Source organism: Piliocolobus tephrosceles, chromosome 5 (assembly GCF_002776525.5).
Source record: "Piliocolobus tephrosceles isolate RC106 chromosome 5, ASM277652v3, whole genome shotgun sequence".
NCBI classification, from domain to species: domain Eukaryota; kingdom Metazoa; phylum Chordata; class Mammalia; order Primates; family Cercopithecidae; genus Piliocolobus; species Piliocolobus tephrosceles.
In genome coordinates this window covers 115,379,941-115,398,556 of record NC_045438.1, presented here as the reverse complement: position 1 = coordinate 115,398,556, position 18,616 = coordinate 115,379,941, and the positions used below count along the sequence as shown (strand labels likewise).

The 18,616-nt window shown below is 39.1% G+C and overlaps 1 protein-coding gene across 1 annotated transcript; it reads right to left on the bottom strand.

Annotated features, from left to right (window-relative positions):
* Positions 1-386: 386 nt before the first annotated feature.
* On the bottom strand, positions 387-18,155 carry KLHL31 (kelch like family member 31). The gene is made up of 3 exons (XM_023223016.3): positions 18,006-18,155; positions 6,567-7,771; positions 387-4,824 (listed from the first exon to the last, which is right to left on the bottom strand). Exons 2-3 carry the CDS (start codon positions 7,736-7,738, stop codon positions 4,092-4,094), a joined length of 1,905 nt encoding a protein of 634 aa, XP_023078784.2. The 5' UTR covers positions 7,739-7,771; positions 18,006-18,155; the 3' UTR covers positions 387-4,091.
* Between the last annotated feature and the right edge of the window lie 461 nt (positions 18,156-18,616).

The window sequence follows — 18,616 nt, the reverse complement described above, 5'->3', positions numbered from 1 at the left end:
TAAGGTAGACAAGAAAGGCTGTAAGGGCTTGTCTACACAACAATGAGATTTTATTTCCTAAAACGTTTTGTTGCAAATGATGATGCACCTGTGATAAGCTGGCTGTGGTCAGGGTGGAAATGGGAAGATAAACCACACTTAACCTATGACTTCTAAACAGTCAGGGCTGAGCTAGACCAGAGTTGGGCTTTTCTCTGAGTTACAAAGCAAGTCTCTATTGATGTTTTATACCTTTTTCTTTCACTAATCTTCAAGCTGTTGAAACATTTTTTCAATTACTTGTCATTTGTTGTTGTTTCGTCTAGGTGAATCATCATGAAAACTAAGTAGAGAAAAAAACCAAACACCCCGATCAGCAGAGAAAGGATATTTCAAAACTGCCCATATTTAGTCATTGACTAAGGTCTTATTGAATGCAGCTTTATTGATAGTGATGAGATTACAAAATAACACTGCATACATTTTAGTTCATTGTTCCTTACATAGTACCAGAATGTTTTAAGCAAATGAAATTTTTTTTTTGCCAAAATTCGCTAAATAAATAAAAAGTTTTTAAAGAATATCCAAGACAAATAATTTATTTCAAATTCCCTGAGAGGGCAAATTAAATGGTCTTTACCCAACAAATGTGCTGGAGGGTAAATCTTTAATATTTTAGTGTGTTTAATTCTCATAATTACCAATAGAGCACTGTTTGGAAAATTATGCTGTAGGTTTTTTTTTGGCATGAAAAGAAATACTGAAAAGTAATTCCTTTTAATGCTGCCTTGTGTTGGAGAACCTATTCTTCAGTGGCTGGAATAGGGATCTAGCTCATTCAGAGATTACATAAATTCATTTGGTTGTAACTAACGGAAAAAAATTAATGAGGTGATTTTAGTTTCTTTCGCCTAGTAACTTGGATGAGTTTTGAAGACACTTGGCCAGGATAACTAGCAAAAAAATAAAATTAAAAAGTTGAACTTTTACAACATACATATTTCCAGGTAAACTTCTATTTACATGTGTATTTGTAAAATACACTTACTACAACTGCTGCTCTACCTTAAATCATAGAACCATTCAGTACTCACTTTCTTATGGCATCAATTATACCTCCTCACTCATAACACTTCACTACCATCTGATCATATTTTAAAATTATACGAATCTGTACCATCACTGTCCTTCTATTCAAAACCATTCTTACAATATAGGAAGTAAAAATAAAATTCATTCAGTGCACTGAAAGCAACTAATGCATCAGGGATGACAACTTGGCACCGAGAACCTAACTAAAAATGGACAAACTATGTTAAAGTTTGGCTTCCTGGAGACTTTCTCATCAGGTCTCCGGCCCATTCGGAAAAAGAGAGCTTGAATTTTATTATTTCAGCTGCTGGGTAACACGCAATTTCTCTGATACATTGAACTGATGCTTTTATTTGATCACAGGACTCGGACGTTACAAAAGTAACAAGTCCTTTTCTTTAATAAAAAATAAAAGGAAGTATATGGTTGGGTCCTAAGATTCTGGAGAGTAATTGAATGTAAGCTTAAAAACATACTAAATATTTTCCACTTGGGAAATCTGGAGAAACTAGGTTTCTAGCAGCAACTGCTTCAATAGTTGGTTTAAAGAATATGTTTCGCTTATACATGAAAGGGGACACACATTATTTTGATTCTGCATACTTTTATGTCTTTCAATTGGCAATGCAAGATGTTCCAGGATATGAAACTTTCATCAACCTTTACATTCCATACTCCTCGCCAATGTGGTATGTCAGAAATTCTAACATTCCAAATTCATATTGGTCTTTATTTTCCTAACTGTTGAAGCAGAAGAGGGAACAGCAATGTACCTAAGAATCTGGTAAGCTCACATATGTGGATTTTCTGAGTTTTCAGATAAACAATGGAGAAAATAAGTTAAATAGTAATTTTAAATGATTTTTCCAGCTCTAACATGTCTCCAGTTTCATCTCTAGAAAGCCACTGCCAAGTTTTTGCACAACCTATTTTATCAAGCTTTGATAGACGAAAAATCCTCTAGTTTCAGTATCTCTTCTCATTATTCCATCATGTAATGTTACAACTGATTGATTATCATTTCATTTCAAGCCCTAGGTCCTCCTTTTCATACAATACTTCTAAGATGTCAATGGGAACACATCTATTAGTGTGCATCAAGGAATTATATCTATTCGCCCACTTATGATCTGTAGTCCACAAATAAAACACCTTTTCTCTACAAATTAACCGTATATTATAGGCTTCTCAGTTGTATGAGTGTGTGTGTATACACACATATACATACACCAAGGCAATATACCATATCCACATATACCAAGGTAAAAGATTCTTTGTGTGGGATAAGGAAACAGCCCAGTGCTTTTACATTAATAATGTCTTGTTCTTAATTTACAGTGTTTGTAGCCATTCCTGAGTGTTATCATTAAATACCCAGAGACTGAACTTTTCATAAGGGGCAATGATATAAAATTGTTCCACAAAGTGTACTATATGAACCACTTTTCACAGTTCAGATAACATATTTTAGAAATAAATATCATAACTCTAGCAACAACCTATCTACACAAGGTGGAGAGGATGAGATGAATGAAAACCAAATTATATTTCCATATAACTCATGTTCAATTCCTAAATAGCTTGTTTTATTTTTCAAAATCCAATTGCACATAACCCATAATTGATAGGCCACTTCCTCTCCAAAACAAATAAACTGTCAAAGAATAAAGTGATAAATTATAAAAAAGGAAAATATGTATCATTTACTACAGTCATTCCCTTTCCCCAAAACTTGGCAAACATATAAGAAAAATGCTATCAAGTGGATACACTTTGGTTATAAATCCAAAGCTAATTTGGAGCAGATGAGATTAATAAAAATAGGACAGAATGAACATATATTTTTATATATGTGAGATGAGTGTTTGATTTTTACTTAAGAAATCAGGAGGATCCATATGAAATGGGAAACAATGGCATTTATCAACAGGAGAACCCATTCATCCAGTTACTACCAAATCTACAAATTCCAAATGTTTCTTTCATTCTTATCTTATAAAAGATTGGGGCAAACAAAATTATTGTTATTAGTTGTATAAACTTCAGGCTCTCTAAGCTTCAAGCTAATGGTCCTTAGGGACATAGTTTTATTTGGTGATCTTTACAGGGTGTACATTAGGGCCAAGGTTGTCTTTAATCAGGTTGGTGTAGCTTTTACGGTGAGGGTAAGGCTCCCAGGGTATGTGAAATTCTTCTTTAACAGAGGACAAAGGATAAAATGCAAATCCTTCTAGTTGAAACAACCACATGACTTAAATGTACACTATAAATTAAATGACTCAAATCAATTCCTTGATTGAGAGCAGGATTTTATGGTAGAAAATAAACTGGGGCCTGGGGCATGGAAAAAGAGAAATGTCTGCTAACGCAAAGGTTATCAACTTTAGGGTCCCTGGGTGGAATCCCTATTCCTTTTCGGTCAGATCTTGTTTTAAGCTTTATTATGTTGTCATGGGATATCTTTCAAAATCCTTTACTCAATCACATATGGGGGAAAAATTGCGTTGAAATAGAGAATTAAATCTTAAGTCTTTACGGAGATCGACAATTTCCATTTTTAAATAAAATCTATATGAATATCTTCAACTTCCTAAAGAAAAAAGAGAGAGAGGAAAATAAACTTTTGAACATGAAATCACTTACATAAACCTCAAGTGTACTAAAGTGTAGAGGAAAAAAATCTCAAATGTGGGTGTAACCGCTATACATTTAGGAAACATGCTGCCTTGGAACAGTGCCTATAACGAATTCTGTCTGCCACCCAGTGGCCGCTGAAATAAATTGTTTCTTTTGTTGGCCGTGGCCCTGTATTTTGATCTAAAAAAAAAAAAAAAAAAAGACAGAGGTAGATTATGCCATACCAGGAATTTAAAGCCATCAGGACATGTGCCTCGACATATTTTACAATACAATCAGTGTAGTAAATGTTAAATATTTTCCTTTTCGCGAACTCAGAGGTTAACCACGTGGCTCTATGAATAAATAACGTGTTCTTTCTGCGTCCCTTCATCTACCTGGGCTCAGATACTGACTGGCACAGAAGATACCGAACTGGCCCGGGATTCCCGAGTCACGTTGTTGGGCATCGAGAGGGTGCAGCAGGACACGCCGACTGTGGCCTCGGGTAGCTCGTCGTCCTCCGTCCATTCGTTGAGCTCGGGGCTGAAGCACTGGATGCATTTCTTGTACTTCTTCTCGCCCTCGTTCCAGCCCCCCACCAGGTAGGCGCGGCCGTGCAGCGCCGAGACGCCCGCGGTGCTCACTCCCACCTGCAGCGGCGCCGCGTAGCTCCACTGACCGGTCGCGGGGCTGTAGCACTCCACGGTGAGCACGTCCACGCGCTCCCCGCGCGGCCCCAGCTGGCTGCCGCCCATCACGTACACTCTGTCGCTCAGCGTGACCGCGCAGTGCCAGCCCCTGGGTGTGCTCAGGCTCGGCAGCTCCTGCCACGAGTCGCTGGCCGGGTCGTAGGCGCACACAGAGCGCGAGTATGCGTTGGCGATATAGCCTCCGGTCACCAGCACGCGGCCGTCGGCGACCGCGCTGGCGTGGCAGCAGCGCGCCACCTCCAGGGGCGTCTTCGGCTGCCACTGATTGGTGGAGGGCACGTAGCACTCCAGAGAGGCCAGGCTTCCTTCTGCGTTGCGGCCGCCCGCGGCGTACAGGAGCCCGTTGAACACGCTCAGGCTGAAGTGCGTGCGCTTCTGGTTCATGCTGGCCAGGTGTATCCAGGTGTTGAAGCGGGGATCGTATCTGGAAATGACAGTGAAGATGTAACAGCTTTGTCGGCGGCAGCTGGGGACCCCATGTTACTCTGCAAACCATAGTGGGAAGCCTGACACTGACCCTGCAAGGAGGCGAGGAGTCCAGCTCCTCACCTGGAGGCCGGCGTTTCTCTCTCAGCCAGTAAAAATGTGTGACATTTGTTAAAGACAAAGCAGGCATTGACTACCCCTCGCCCCCGCCTTTCCTCCGTTTATAAGCACTCCCTTTATGGGGCCGCTTGGAGAAGAGCCCACAGAGACTGAGCTTTCAGCCCCCGTTTCCTCCATATTCAAATATCTATCATACAGCGGGATTTATGAGATGTGCACATAGGGGAGACTGGGCATTTGTGGCGATCAGAGGAGGGCACCGCTATATTAAAGTCAATTCTGCATATCTGAAGAGAGGCCAACCATTCCCAGCTCCCTCTCACTGTTTAAGATACGAATTGACTAACTGGATTTCTCCATTTCTCGCAAACTCCTTATTTCTTCTTGGCCATTGCCACAGTAAAGCCCAAGCCACTGAACAAAGTCTTCTCCTGTCCGTTAGACTGAGAGCAATGGAACTCACGTCTAAAAGCATCATCAAAGGCTTAACTTTGGATATTTTTCTATTTTCCAGCATTTATTAGTAGAGAAGACTTTTTAGTTTAGGGATAAATATATGTATATTTTTTCAGTGCTTGGAACTATCCATGTAAAAGCACTGAAATCAATACCTCAAAAAGCGACTTGAGTACTGATAGGTGTCTTTTCAGCAGGAGCAAAATAAGCATAGTGAACTGATGCTTTCCTGTTGACATAGTTCAGAAATATTGTAAATACAGAACTCACTCCTTCAGTCTGATGTTCGTCTTTGTCCCATGTAACTCCCAAATTGAACTTAACTATAGTTACAAATTAAACACTGAAAATCAGTTAATTGTGTTCTTTTCAATGCATACACACATATGGAATAATAAAGAATATTTTTCATGAAGTGCTACACAAATTTTCAGACCTTGCTCATTAGTTATGTTTGACTTCATACTACTACCATGATATAAGCATGATTTTCTGAACATTTCATATAAATGGAAGTTTAATTTTTAATCATAAATATATAAAATAATATGGCATTTGAATTCCATTCTTCTGAAGGATGTATTTTATTCTTTCACTATTTTCTATATGTGTCAACAATATTGACACATTTTCTGTTATTCGATTTTCAAATAAGTATTTCAAAAGAATTAGCTGCCACAGTTTTAGTGATCTCATTCTATTTGCCAATTATGAATTTGACAGTTGTCAGTAGTAGTCACTTAAAATAAATTTTGTTTTATTCTATTCTTTCTTACTACTTAGTGTTAAAAACTAAATTTGTACCTAATTTCTATCAAAAGTCAGTGTATTGTGAAGAGTACCCAACTAGAAATGAGTAAATGTGAATTGCTGCTTACTAGTGTTATAACTTCTCTGGGTATCAGGTTTCTCATATGTAAAATCAGAATAATTATATCTTCCCCGCCCACCTCACAGGCTTGCTTCAGGAATCTGTAGTGCAAAATATATATGAATGCACTGTATGTAATATATAGTGCTGAACATACGTAAAGTGGCATTACTATTACTGTTGATTTACTAAGCCAATGGACTAAGCTAATAAGCAAGATTAATTTACTTCTATGTTAGGGCTATTTCCCTATAATATTGAACCATTTCAGTTCCTAATAAAAGATCAAGTACCTGCAGAAATTGCTGACTGCATGCTTGGCTTGATTTCTTGCATCATTCTGGTCTTCACCACCGGCTACATAAAGAAATCCATCCATCACAGCTACACACTGATTAAAACTTTTGGCTGGCATTTCTGTAAGCTTGCTCCACCCATTTTCAGGGTCTCTATACAAAATTTCTCTGCTAAGGGACTTCTCAGTAAGGCCTGGGCGTCCCCCAACGGTGACGAGGACTCGGCAGCCGCCTCGGATTCTTGTTCGCCTAGACTGTAATGTGTTTTGATGATATGGAAGCAAGTGGTAGTTCATAGCATCTACAAGAAGTTTGTGACAATCAGCATCTTGCATCATTCTTGGGACGGATTGAACATAATTGACCAGGTCTTGTGCAGAGATGGTACCAAAGCGAATATTGCTCAAAAGATCTGCAGCGTATTTTACTCTCTTTTGGTCAAATTCTAACCATTTCATTGCAATCTGGAATGCTACTATCTCAGAAGGCAACTGTAAGTCATCATCTATAAGAAGTTCATTAATTTGTTCAAATGTAAGTTTCATAAACTGATCCGATTCTGCAAATTCAAGGAAGTTATCCCGAATAAATTTCTGGGCTGCTGCTTTTGCATTTTTTAGGGAATATGTTTCAGCAATATTAACAACATACATGCAATTCTCAACATTCATCTCCCGTATCAGAAAATCACTGCACATCTTTACAAGAGTATGGATCTGAAGATAAACAGCGGCAGAAATAATGCTTCCTATTGTATACAAGGAGAGAGTGAGCTTTCCAGTGTAGGCATAAGCAATGACAGTGGCCAGGCCTAGTGGTGAGATATCGTTGAGATCCACCCTCTGAGTTGACGGGTCTTTTTTCAGGATGTTGTAAAAATACTCACTGCATGAAGCCATCACTGACTTATGAACATCAAAGGATTTGGTTTTGGTACCAATGACTAAGTCACATAGGAAGTTTTCCTGCCGCATTTTACTTAAACCTTCCAAGAGGTTGGGACCATAAGAAGCATCTGTTAGTTCAGAAGAAATGCAGCTAAGGCCATTGCCTCCCTCTAGGAGCCCATTCAAAGCATTCAGTTTGTTTAGGGGGCTATCTTCTACGATTATGGTCATCTCATTGATATCGCCTTTGTTCTTTTTGACAATCTTCTTTTTGGGTGCCATGTTGGCAAATACACTGTCACAGGCAAGAGCTTGCTAAAAAAAGAAGAAAAGGCATAGTTTTATTTTAATTCTGCTTTGGACTTTGAAATACTACACTGAGAAACTTTTTCATAAGATAATAGTTTTCATGGCATAAAATAGATTTAAAGACATATTAAACTAGATGCATGTTTTACAGATAGGTTACTTCAGCATGAAACATTGAAGGCAATTCTAGGAAGATTTATGTTATCAAATGAAATCTCTCCATAACTGTATTGCCAAGTAATTATACAGAAAAGTGACCACGTTTTCTTTCTTTCTTTTTCTTTTTATTTATTTATTTATTTTTTTGAGACAGAGCCTCTCTCTGTTGCCCAGACTGGAGTGCAGTGGCATGATCTCAGCTCACTGCAACGTCTGCCTCTCGGGTTCAAGCGATTCTACTGCCTCAGCCTCCTAAGTAGCTGGGACTATAGGTGTGTACCATCATGCCCAGGTAATTTTTGTATTTTTAGTAGAGATGGGTTTTCACCATGTTGGCCAGGCTGGTCTCGAACTCCTGGCCTCAAGTGATATGCCTGCCTCCACCTCCCAAAGTGTTGAGATTACAGATGTGAGCCACTGTTCCCAGCCAACATTTTCTGATTGAGCTATACAGTAGAATAGTAGTTAATTATCATTTAAAGGGTTTAGTTTACTCTCATGAAAAAGTGAATTATAAACACTCTGAAGATTTTCCTCAGTAAAATACTAAAATTCAGGAATCCATATGAAGTATAGAAAATATTATGGAAAGATTATTTCATCTGCAGTAGCAATGAAACCTGTTATATTTTAAGAGATATACATACTTGACTCGAATTTAGTGAGACACATATGATAAGTACTATCAGATTTTGCCAGAGGATTTAACAGAGAGGGACTCTACAGTCCTATATGAAGAGATGGATGTCAATTCAGTGAAATTTTAATTGCTACCTCTATAAGTTTTTTTTCTTTTTGGAAATTAATAAAATGATTTCAGAGTTTAACTGAAGGAGTGAGTATAAAAGAACATCTAGGAATATTATTTAAAAATAAAGGAATTCTTACCAGATGTAAAAAATTAGAGGAACTAAAAATTTTGGATCAGGAATAAAAAGAAATTCAGTGGAATAAGATAAGAGGTAGAAACCTCTAAATTCACCAGAACAAAATAAAGGGTAGAAACCCGTATATGTGTGTATGTGTGTATAGACATATACAGTATATATGTGTGTGCTTATTTATATATTTATATAGTGTATGTGTGTGAGTATATATATTAGGATAAATGTGGCGCTTAAAAATCAATGGGCAAGAACTTGTAATGATAGCATTAGGTCAACTGATTTCCTACTCTATATATTCACTAAAATAACTTCCAGATGAATTAAATATCTAAGTAACATATACACACACACAAACTTATATCAACCGAAACAAGCTAGGGATCTTGTTTTTGTTTTTGTTTTTATATCTTAGGGTAGGGAAGGCCCTTCTCAGCTGACAAAAAATCCAGAAGCCATAAAAGGAAAGACTGAAATATCAGAATATAGAAAAATAAAAACATGAAACAAAACTGACTCTTTAAAAGGCAAGCAACAGACTGGGAAAACAAGTATTTTTAACCTTTTGTTTTTTGAGATAGGGTCTCATTCTATCACCCAGGCTAGAGTGCAGTGGTGTGATTTTTGGCTCACTGCAGCCTTGACTTTCAGGACTCAAGCAATCCTCCCACCTCAGCCTCCTGAATAGCTAGGGCTACAGGTGCATGCCACCATGCCTACCTATGTTTTTTGTATTTTTTTTTTTTTTAAGAGAATGGGTTTCACCATGTTGCCCAGGCTGGTCTCAAACTCCTGGGCTCAAGCAATCCATCTGTCTTGGCCTCCCAAAGTGCTAGGGTTACAGGCATGAGCCACCTCACCCAGTCTAATCTGATGATTTCTTTGGTGCAAATACACTCATCATGGCTGATTTCAAGCTATCAACTGCTTAACAGTCAGCTTGCTAAATTTTTGAAAATTCAACAATCAGCTCTTGTGAGCCAGTGTAAACCAGCTCCAACATAACACTACAGAAAACTTATATCAAAACAGGTTTATGCTAATTATTCAACAATTTTCTCTTTTTACTAGCAGTAACTCATGTACATCTTTCCATAGCAGTATATGTATAAATCCACCTCATTCCTTAAAATCGGTGCATAGTAACACATAGTAAGGGTATATCATACATTGTTCAACTATTATCCTGTTGATAAGCATTTATGTATTTAGGTGGTTTACAATTTTTTGTTTTTGTTTTGTGTGTGTGTATGCGGGGGTGGGGGAGGGGTGGTGTGTGTTTTAAATCCAACTGTAATTTCATCCTCAGGGGTAAAACTCAGCTTTGGCTCTCCTTGAAGTGTTATCAATTTGATGGGTGGTGTATGTGTTAAAGTAATTTTGTAGCCCTTCTGTTGTATTTGCTCCTGTTCCTACTCATGCAGAAGAAGAGTAGCAGGTAGGCAGAAAATAGAGATGGTCTATTTCTTTTCCAGGGCTTTTGTTTTCTTCTTTAAGCTCCAGTTATTGTATTCACATTTATATTTTTTACAAGACTATAGCACATATATCCTTCATTCTTTTTTTGCAAACAATGCAAAATGTGTCCTTACCTTGTGAAAATGGATTATCAACCCACTATCATTTTAATGCTCAAATGTATTAATTTATGTGTTGAGTATCTCCTTGTTGGATTTTCTGAGAGAAACTTTTGAATATTTGTCAGCAAGCGGTTATCAGATATCCATCTTGGTGTGGGCAGCACAGCGCTGGGAATGATGGAGCCGTAGCGAGACAAGCGAGACAAGACATGGCAAATGCAAAATATTAATAAGGAGTTAGGTAAGCACAGCAGAGTAAATTTTGGGGGGAAAGTTCTGTCTGTGTTCCTGGAAGAACTCCTGTGGCCCATTTTTTAAATTCATATAGATACAGGGCTTGTAAATGCTCATTGTTTTAGAGGAAATCCTGAGTCTGAGGAGTAATCTGAGTGCCTCAAACCGAAATGCTAAATATTCTGTTACCCATCGTTAAGATATTGTTTCATAAGTAGCATGTAAGGGTAATATTTAAAATATTAATTACTGATAAAACAGGACATCTACTAACTAAAATGGATTCAGGCCACAGTGCTGGACCCGGGTCCCAGTGACTCCCTAGGGTACACTGTGTAATTCTTCAGTCACTAGATAAGAGACCCAGGAGAGGGTGGAAGGGTGAGAGGGACTCAGAGAAGCTCAGGGCAGTAGCTGTTTGGCTATTTCAATTTGTTTGATATACACATAACATTTACAGAGAGATCTTAATATTTTAGCATACTTTCTGATCCAAATGGAATTAAACTAGAATTTGATAACAATAAGCCGTCTAGGGAAACCATTTAATTTTCAATATTTGAAAATTAAACAATTTCCTTTTACTTTATCCATGAGTCAAAAAAGAAATCACAGGAGAAATTTTGATAATATTTCAAATAGAATGACAATGAAAATATAATATAAATACCAATTTTACTACTTATCTTCCATGTGACTTTTGATAGATTACCTAGCCTGATAGATTACGTAGCCTCTTACAGTCTCCATTGACTTATTTCTTAAGAGAAGATAATAATAGTGCCTGCTCTAGGGTTGTCAATGAAAGCCTAATGAGGAAATGTCTGTAACAGCATTTTGCAGAGTACCTGACAAAAAGTGAATGTTCAAAAAATTGGAACCATTTTCATGACAAGCAATAGCCTTTGTTAGTTGTCTTTGGGAATGAAGAAAGGAGCCTGTTGAAGCTTTAGAGTGAAGTGAATCAGAGAAAGCCATCACATCATGGACAAGCAGTCATGAGGAGCAGGAGGCAATATGGGACAGTCACATAGTGACTCAGAAAAGAATTGTCAAACAGCAACCGAGGGAAGAGTTCTGGAACATGTAAATATTTCTACGAGATTTTTTAAAAACACCAGGGAGAGAAAGGGAATACATGCAAATACACAACCTGAGAAATAGTTTTTATTTTGATAGGTAGGGCTAACCCCAAAAGTTCAGAAAACTTGGGGCATTTGGTTATAGGTTAGGTGAGCAAAACAACAGAGTACATGGAGCAGATTGTGTATCTGGATTTAAGGATTCAAATAAAAAGGACTATTGTGGTGGGGTGGTGTTAGAATGGGAGGTTTTGCAGATAACATAAATCTTGTTGGGTCTTGGTAACTGAAGGGTTTTACAGAGCAGCATGTATAGGAGGGAGAAGGTTATTAGAAGTAGTGGAAATGTTTCAAGTTGAAGCAGGGAGGCGTGACTCAGCCTGTCACATGCATTCAGAGATGGCTGAGGTCATGAGGGAGATAGTTGGGCAAGTAATGTTCGGTCAATACATACAGGAGGTTGGATGCCAAGAATGCTTGAACCTGGTAAATTCATATGCAATCCGGAAGGACTAAGAAATCTCCAGGAAGAGAGAGCACAACTTGAGGCTAGACGAAATAGTGAAATCAGTAAAAGCTCTCTCTCTCTCTCTCCATTTTCTTTCTCTTACTTCCTATTGATGGCTTCTCTTTCCTCCATTGCCTGACCTTCATGCTACTCCTGGTGTTCCCACTGTTGACCCAGCCCTGGCCTGTTCCACTCACGGGAACTTCCATGCCCCTCTTTTTCTTTATATTCTCTTGACCTTGTCCTATTTCTCTAAGATCCCTCTGGGTGATACATTAGCTAGTCTGACAAATGAATCCAAGCTAACCAGTTAATGGGCAGATCTACTCTTTTTCCCAGATATGCATGGTTTTTGTTTTGTAAATAAGTGTCCTTCTATGACTCACATAAAAATTTCTATCAGAGTAGCCTTCGTAGAATACATATATTCATATATATATACTAACTTGCTGAATATACCACATACATTTCAGAAGAATTTGTATTCTGCAATTGTTGGGTGTAATGTTCTATAAATATCAATTAAATCAGGGCAATTGATAATGTTGTTCAGGTAATCTATAATGTTACTGAAAACATATAGATATACACATGCACACACATATGTGTTTATAAATTTTTTTTAATTAAAAGAAGCTTTTTAGAGCTTGTGAAATCACTTTTTAGAGGTAACTGGCTTACTTAGCTTTCTCCAAAGTGGAGAGAAGGAGAGGAATAGGCAGTAGACCATTTAAGAAACTTGAAGTCAGGCTGGGTGCCATGGCTCACTCCTGTAATCCCAGCACTTTGGGAGGCCGAGGTGGGTGAATCATCTGAGGCCAGGAGTTCAAGACCAGCCTGGCCAACATGGCGAAACCCTGTCTTTACCAAAAATACAAAAATTAGCTGGATGTGGTGATGCACGCCTATAATCCCAGCTACTCGGGAGGCTGAGGCAGGAAAATCACTTGAACCTGGGAGACAACAGAGGTTGTAGTGAGCCGATATTGCACCACTGCACTCGAGCCTGGGCAACAAAGCGAGACTTTGTCTCAAGAAAAGAAACCGTTGAAATCAAAGCCTGCAAGCAACTTTTTTGTGGTCAGATTTTCCTATCTATACTCATAAATTCAGTCTTTCTTTAGAGCTACCATGATATCTCATTGCCGGGTCTGTAACTCATAGGTAAGGTTGTCCACCCACCCACCCAAGTGTTCTCACTCTGTGCCATGCTCCTCCAATAAGGACACTGCTGCAGATCCTTCAGAGGAACCAGAGGATCAGGATCATTGCTTTGAAGCTGAGCAAAGCTCTAATGTTGACTTCAGGGCTGCAGAGTTGTTCATTTGTTACTATGTCCTAACAAATGCTCTGCCTGTGTCCCTGCTCCTCCATCTGCCAAAGCCACTGCTTTTCTCAACTTGAGGAGAACCGTGGTCAACTAATAATAAGCCCCATCTTGTGCTGCAGGCCCTGTTACAGAAAAGACTAGCTCCCTCTTTATGGGGGATCAGAAATCAGAGGCTAAGTTCTCATGGGGCATACAGGAAAGGCTTCAACAAACTCTCCAGGCCCCACACATTGGAGCCTTTCTGGGTACAGACACAAGGCATGTCACACTGGGTGCAAACAAACACACACCTGCCTAAACACACAGCATACCACTTGATGAACCAGGATTTTTCCACAATCATGTTTAAATTAAGAGCAAGGGCAATCTTCAAGGAAAGAAGTCATAAAAGGCCAGCAAAGTAATATATGTGCACAGGAAAGGAAAGTGGAACAATTTAATTCACTTCCATTTACGAATTTGGTCATAGTGCTGGGCTTTGAGGCCGATGATACGGGCTAATAGATGACTGGAAAAAAATTGAGTATTTTTAAAAACATATTAACCAGTAACCAGGTCACATGTGAACATGTAGTCAGAGCAATTCTTACAGGAACTCTCACTGTTTTTTTCTACAATGTTACAAATGTTCACCATGCACTCCTATGTCATCATTAATGATGGTCACAATGACAGTCAAAATGTGGCTGTGAGGTGTTACCAAAATGAGTTACATGTATGTGTTCATATATAGAGTATAACTTACATGCTGAGCAATACATTTTGAAACTTTCCATTCTTTTTGATTCAATTAATATTTTAACTTTGCAAAGTTGGATGAGGGTTTTACTTACTCTTTTTTTAAAATTATTTTTAAGCTCTCTCTCTTTCTTTTCTTTTTAACAGAGTGAATGTCTTATTGTCAGCTGCTCAGGGCGTCCCAAGCTTGGTAGTCAGGGCCATCAGCCAGGATATGATTACTATACCCTAGGGAGGGCTTTGACTCGGATTATGGTCTGCATGGCAAGGCATGCATCTTTGCTAAACTGCCCATGGCTGGGAGAGTGTGAAGGCCGTTTCTCCATTTTTCCTAAACCATAGCAGGCTTGGTTCTCCCTGGCTACCTAAGGGGGGCTCTAACATGTTGCCTTTTGGGATCAAAGGGAGGAAGAACTTTACAAGCTTCTGCCAGGACTGTTGGTGGCTTGCACTTTTCACACTGTTCCTACCATAGTAGGAATTCTGGAAGGAGGAGCAGGTTTAGCCACAGCAGCTGAGGTTGTGTAATGGGATGAACAGCTATTTGGAGGCACTGCCAGTCCCTTCCCTTTTTGGGTCAAAGAAAAGATTTTACGCAGGATGCAGAGGGTTGTAGAAGGGTCCCTATGCTACTGGAGTCATCCTTTCATTCTGTGGAGGAAGCCCAGAGAATTCACCTTCCCTGGCTATGGACTCCACAGTCTCTTTCCCTCTGCTCTATCTGCTATCACATAGAGCAGCCTCTTGACTACCCTGGAAGAGCTGCCCATTAGAAACTGGGCAGAAAGGTAACAAAGAGGCATTTCCACACTCCCCTCCCCATGCCCACTGCAGATCCTGGCTCTTGGGCCATTTCTAGTGCCATGTATTCAACACCTGATAAGCAGCTGGACAGAATTACGTAAATCATCACATTTTTCATCATCTTTTCTATTTGCCAAATTTAAGTATATTAATTCTTAAATATACATCACCAAGGAGGAATCTGTGTTATGTATTTAATGTAAATGGATAACTCCATTTTCACCTAAAAAAGCTATATAGCTAGCATTTATTAATTGAGAGTATACTACATGCTGGGCCCTGTAAAGTATGTTAAGTACTTTACATAATTTTAGTTTTTAAAATTAAATATTACAGATATCCTAAAAGTTAGGTTATATTATGTTCATTTTACAAATGAAGAAATTAAGAATCAGAAAGAGTAAAAAAAAAATTTGTCCAAGATCACAAAAGTAAGTGTGCAGTGTGTGCTGGGGCAAAAATTCAAACCCATGGAAACCCTGGCCCCCTATATTGTCTTCTTTAAATCCAGGGTAGGATAAAAACTGTAGTAGGTTAAAAGTTAGCTTTTTCTAACATGGTAGGATAGAGACAGTGCAAGGCATAGCTGGTGTTTATAAAATTAAAATTTTGATATGGAGAACATGAAATGGTTCGTTCTGGTTCCAAATACTGGAATAAAAGAGTTACCTTTTTGAATGTAAAATAAATTTGTTTGGGGACACATTGATCCTGTGGATTTCTTTATCCTATCAAGGGTAGTAAGAATGTGAAAATCCAATAGGTTAGGTAAGCCAAATAAATAGGGACAAGGAGGGCTTGCATGACTTTGTTTATCAGATAATCAAGCACTTCCTTTAGAAGTATTAGACTGAATATGAAATTATCATTTTTTGTTTAAAAGCAAATACTTTCCATTTCATATGGTTCCACTTAGCTAGAGACTGTGCCTAACTTTATCTATAAAGAATACAGACTCTATGCACAAAGTTAACTACAATTCTATTCTCTAAGGCTGGATGTAGGACACAAGGACACAGTACAAAAGTTTTTGTTTGGGTTTTGTTGAAAACTTTAGTAAAATGGCTCTTTTTCTTTCCTAGTATTTTGTGTATTGGAGGGAGAGGAGGTTAGAAATTGAGTTTTTAATCATCACAGAACTGAAAATTGGGTTTTGGTGTTCATTCTGCTCTAACTGCTTGATAGACCCATGTCAGAACGTCCAACCTATCAGGATTTCAGTTTAATCATCTGTCAAACAAAGAGATGCATTACTTTTGCTTCTATAATTTTGCAGAGAGTTATGAATACACAGCTGACTTTTGCTGTCAGAATTGTCAAAATCTGTTCCTACATCAAATATCCCTTTAATATGGCCTTCCATATCTCTAGAATCTACTCATTATCAGATAGGGATGAACTGACTGAGACAAGGTTTCTTTACATGGGATCTATATGTCTGGGTCTGAACAGCTAGATTTAGCAAATAAAAATACAAGATGTCAAGTTACATGTGAATTTCAGATAAACTATGAATCATATTTTAGTACAGGTATGTCCCAGGCAGTGTTGGGGACATACTTACACTGAAAGTTGATTTGTAGCTTACCTGAAATTTGAATGTAGCTGGATGATCTGACTTATACCTGGCATTCCTGATCTGGGTTGGGTATCAGGTGAGTCCGTGAGTCCTATGGGATAGTCTGAAACATACTGTGTGCATGTGTTTATGTGTACTTTCCACACAGTGGGCTCCGCGTTTTCATGAGATCTGTAACCCGAAATAGATCCAAAATGACTGGACTGAGAATAACGCTGCCAAACGATGGCACATAATTGGACCCTTGTCTGTAAGTGGGCAAGTCCTTGTGAATGCATGGCACTTAAATTCTTCCTGGCCCCAACTGATCCCAGAAGAAGGCCCCCAGAACTGGTTACAGAAAAGAGTTGTTACTTCATATTTGAGAACATTTTCCTTCCCACTGCCCTGCACCCATGCTTCCTGGGAGAGAGTCCACAACAGGGCAAGCTGAAAAGCCATGTGTGCTAAAGTGTCACTGTCACTCTCATGCCAGTATGAACTGGGATCCCAGAATGTCTTTTTGCCAAAGGGGCGAATCAGCTGCTCCTGCTCCCTGTCCTGGCCACATTCCTATCGCTGCATCTGTCAGGGCTCATCAGCCCTACCTCCAAGAATAGAAACCCTCCTGGCTTCTGTCGCTTGCCATTTTAAGTCCAGCCTCGGGGTGATGGGGGCGGGGGGGTGGTTTCCACTTTACCATTACACTTCCAACATGATTTTAAATACAAAATATATGTCAGCATAATGACATGTGCACATTTAAGACAAATACCTATTTTTTAGCCAAACAACAAATTTTTTTTTTTTTTTTTTTTCCGGAATGGATATTTCCATTTTGTCAATAGGTTATATTTCTGGGAATTCAGAGTTGTCTGATATTTGTGCTACAGATTTAGTTAAAACTGGTAACATTTTATCCAAACTGATCAGTACCAAATGTTAAAGTGATTCTTGATAAAAATAGAGATAGAATTCTAAACTTTGTGAACAAAGCCTAAGAATTTTCTCTCCTTCTCCTCCTCCATAAAGTAGTGAAAGAAAAATATATCTTAAGCTTTAGAGATTTAGAATTTTTGTTAGAAATTACAGGTGGTTTTACGTTTATAGCACATCACTGTCACACATTTCTGTTACTGTGACATTCTCCTAACACACTACATTCCTCAGATTTCAAAAAAACATGTTTTCTGTCTCCCAACTTCAGATTAGGGACATGAACCACCTGACCCAGCTGTAGACTCCCTTCAGAAAAATAGCTCTACAACCACAAACACTCAGCCCACCGTCTCCCACCCACACATCCACACACACCCCAGGATCTAGAAGGCAGGAATTGGAGACTCTGGTCCCAGCTCCTTACCCTCCTTGGGTGAAGTGGCAGGTCAACTGGAGATGATGAAGTTTTAGCAGGAGACTCCTCTTGGGAAGGGATCTGTGGAGACAGAGAGAGGGAGAAGGAAAATCCAGTGGGGAGCCACCAACAGCCACCTGACAAGACCCGGCTGCAGCAATTTTTAGAGTGACCCTTTGCCGTCCCACTGGATAAGGCAGGCCGAGCCTGCGCTTTGGCCGGGAGCACAGCAGCGAGCGCCCTCCTCTCCGTCTTTGGCCTTCAACTCTCCGGGCCAGCCGGGGGGCAGGGGGCGGGGCTCCGGTTGGTGGAGAGGGGTTGGGTTTCTTGACCTGACCGGCTGTTCAAAAACAAAAAAAAAAGAAAGAAAGAAAGTCAAGAACTCAATCAACCTGTGTGAGAGGAAAGAAAATTAACTCGATAGGTGTTTAATTGTTGGAAGCAGGGATTCTAGTAGAGTAAGGAGAAGGGAAGGCTGTGGATTAAAAATTAGTTTTTGGAAAGGTAATTAGCCTGGTCACCTACGGTCTTTTGAGAAGATAGTGGTTATAAATAGCCTGTTCTTTATAAGAGGAGCACTTATCTACCAGAGATGGTACTTTCTACAGCACCTCACATGT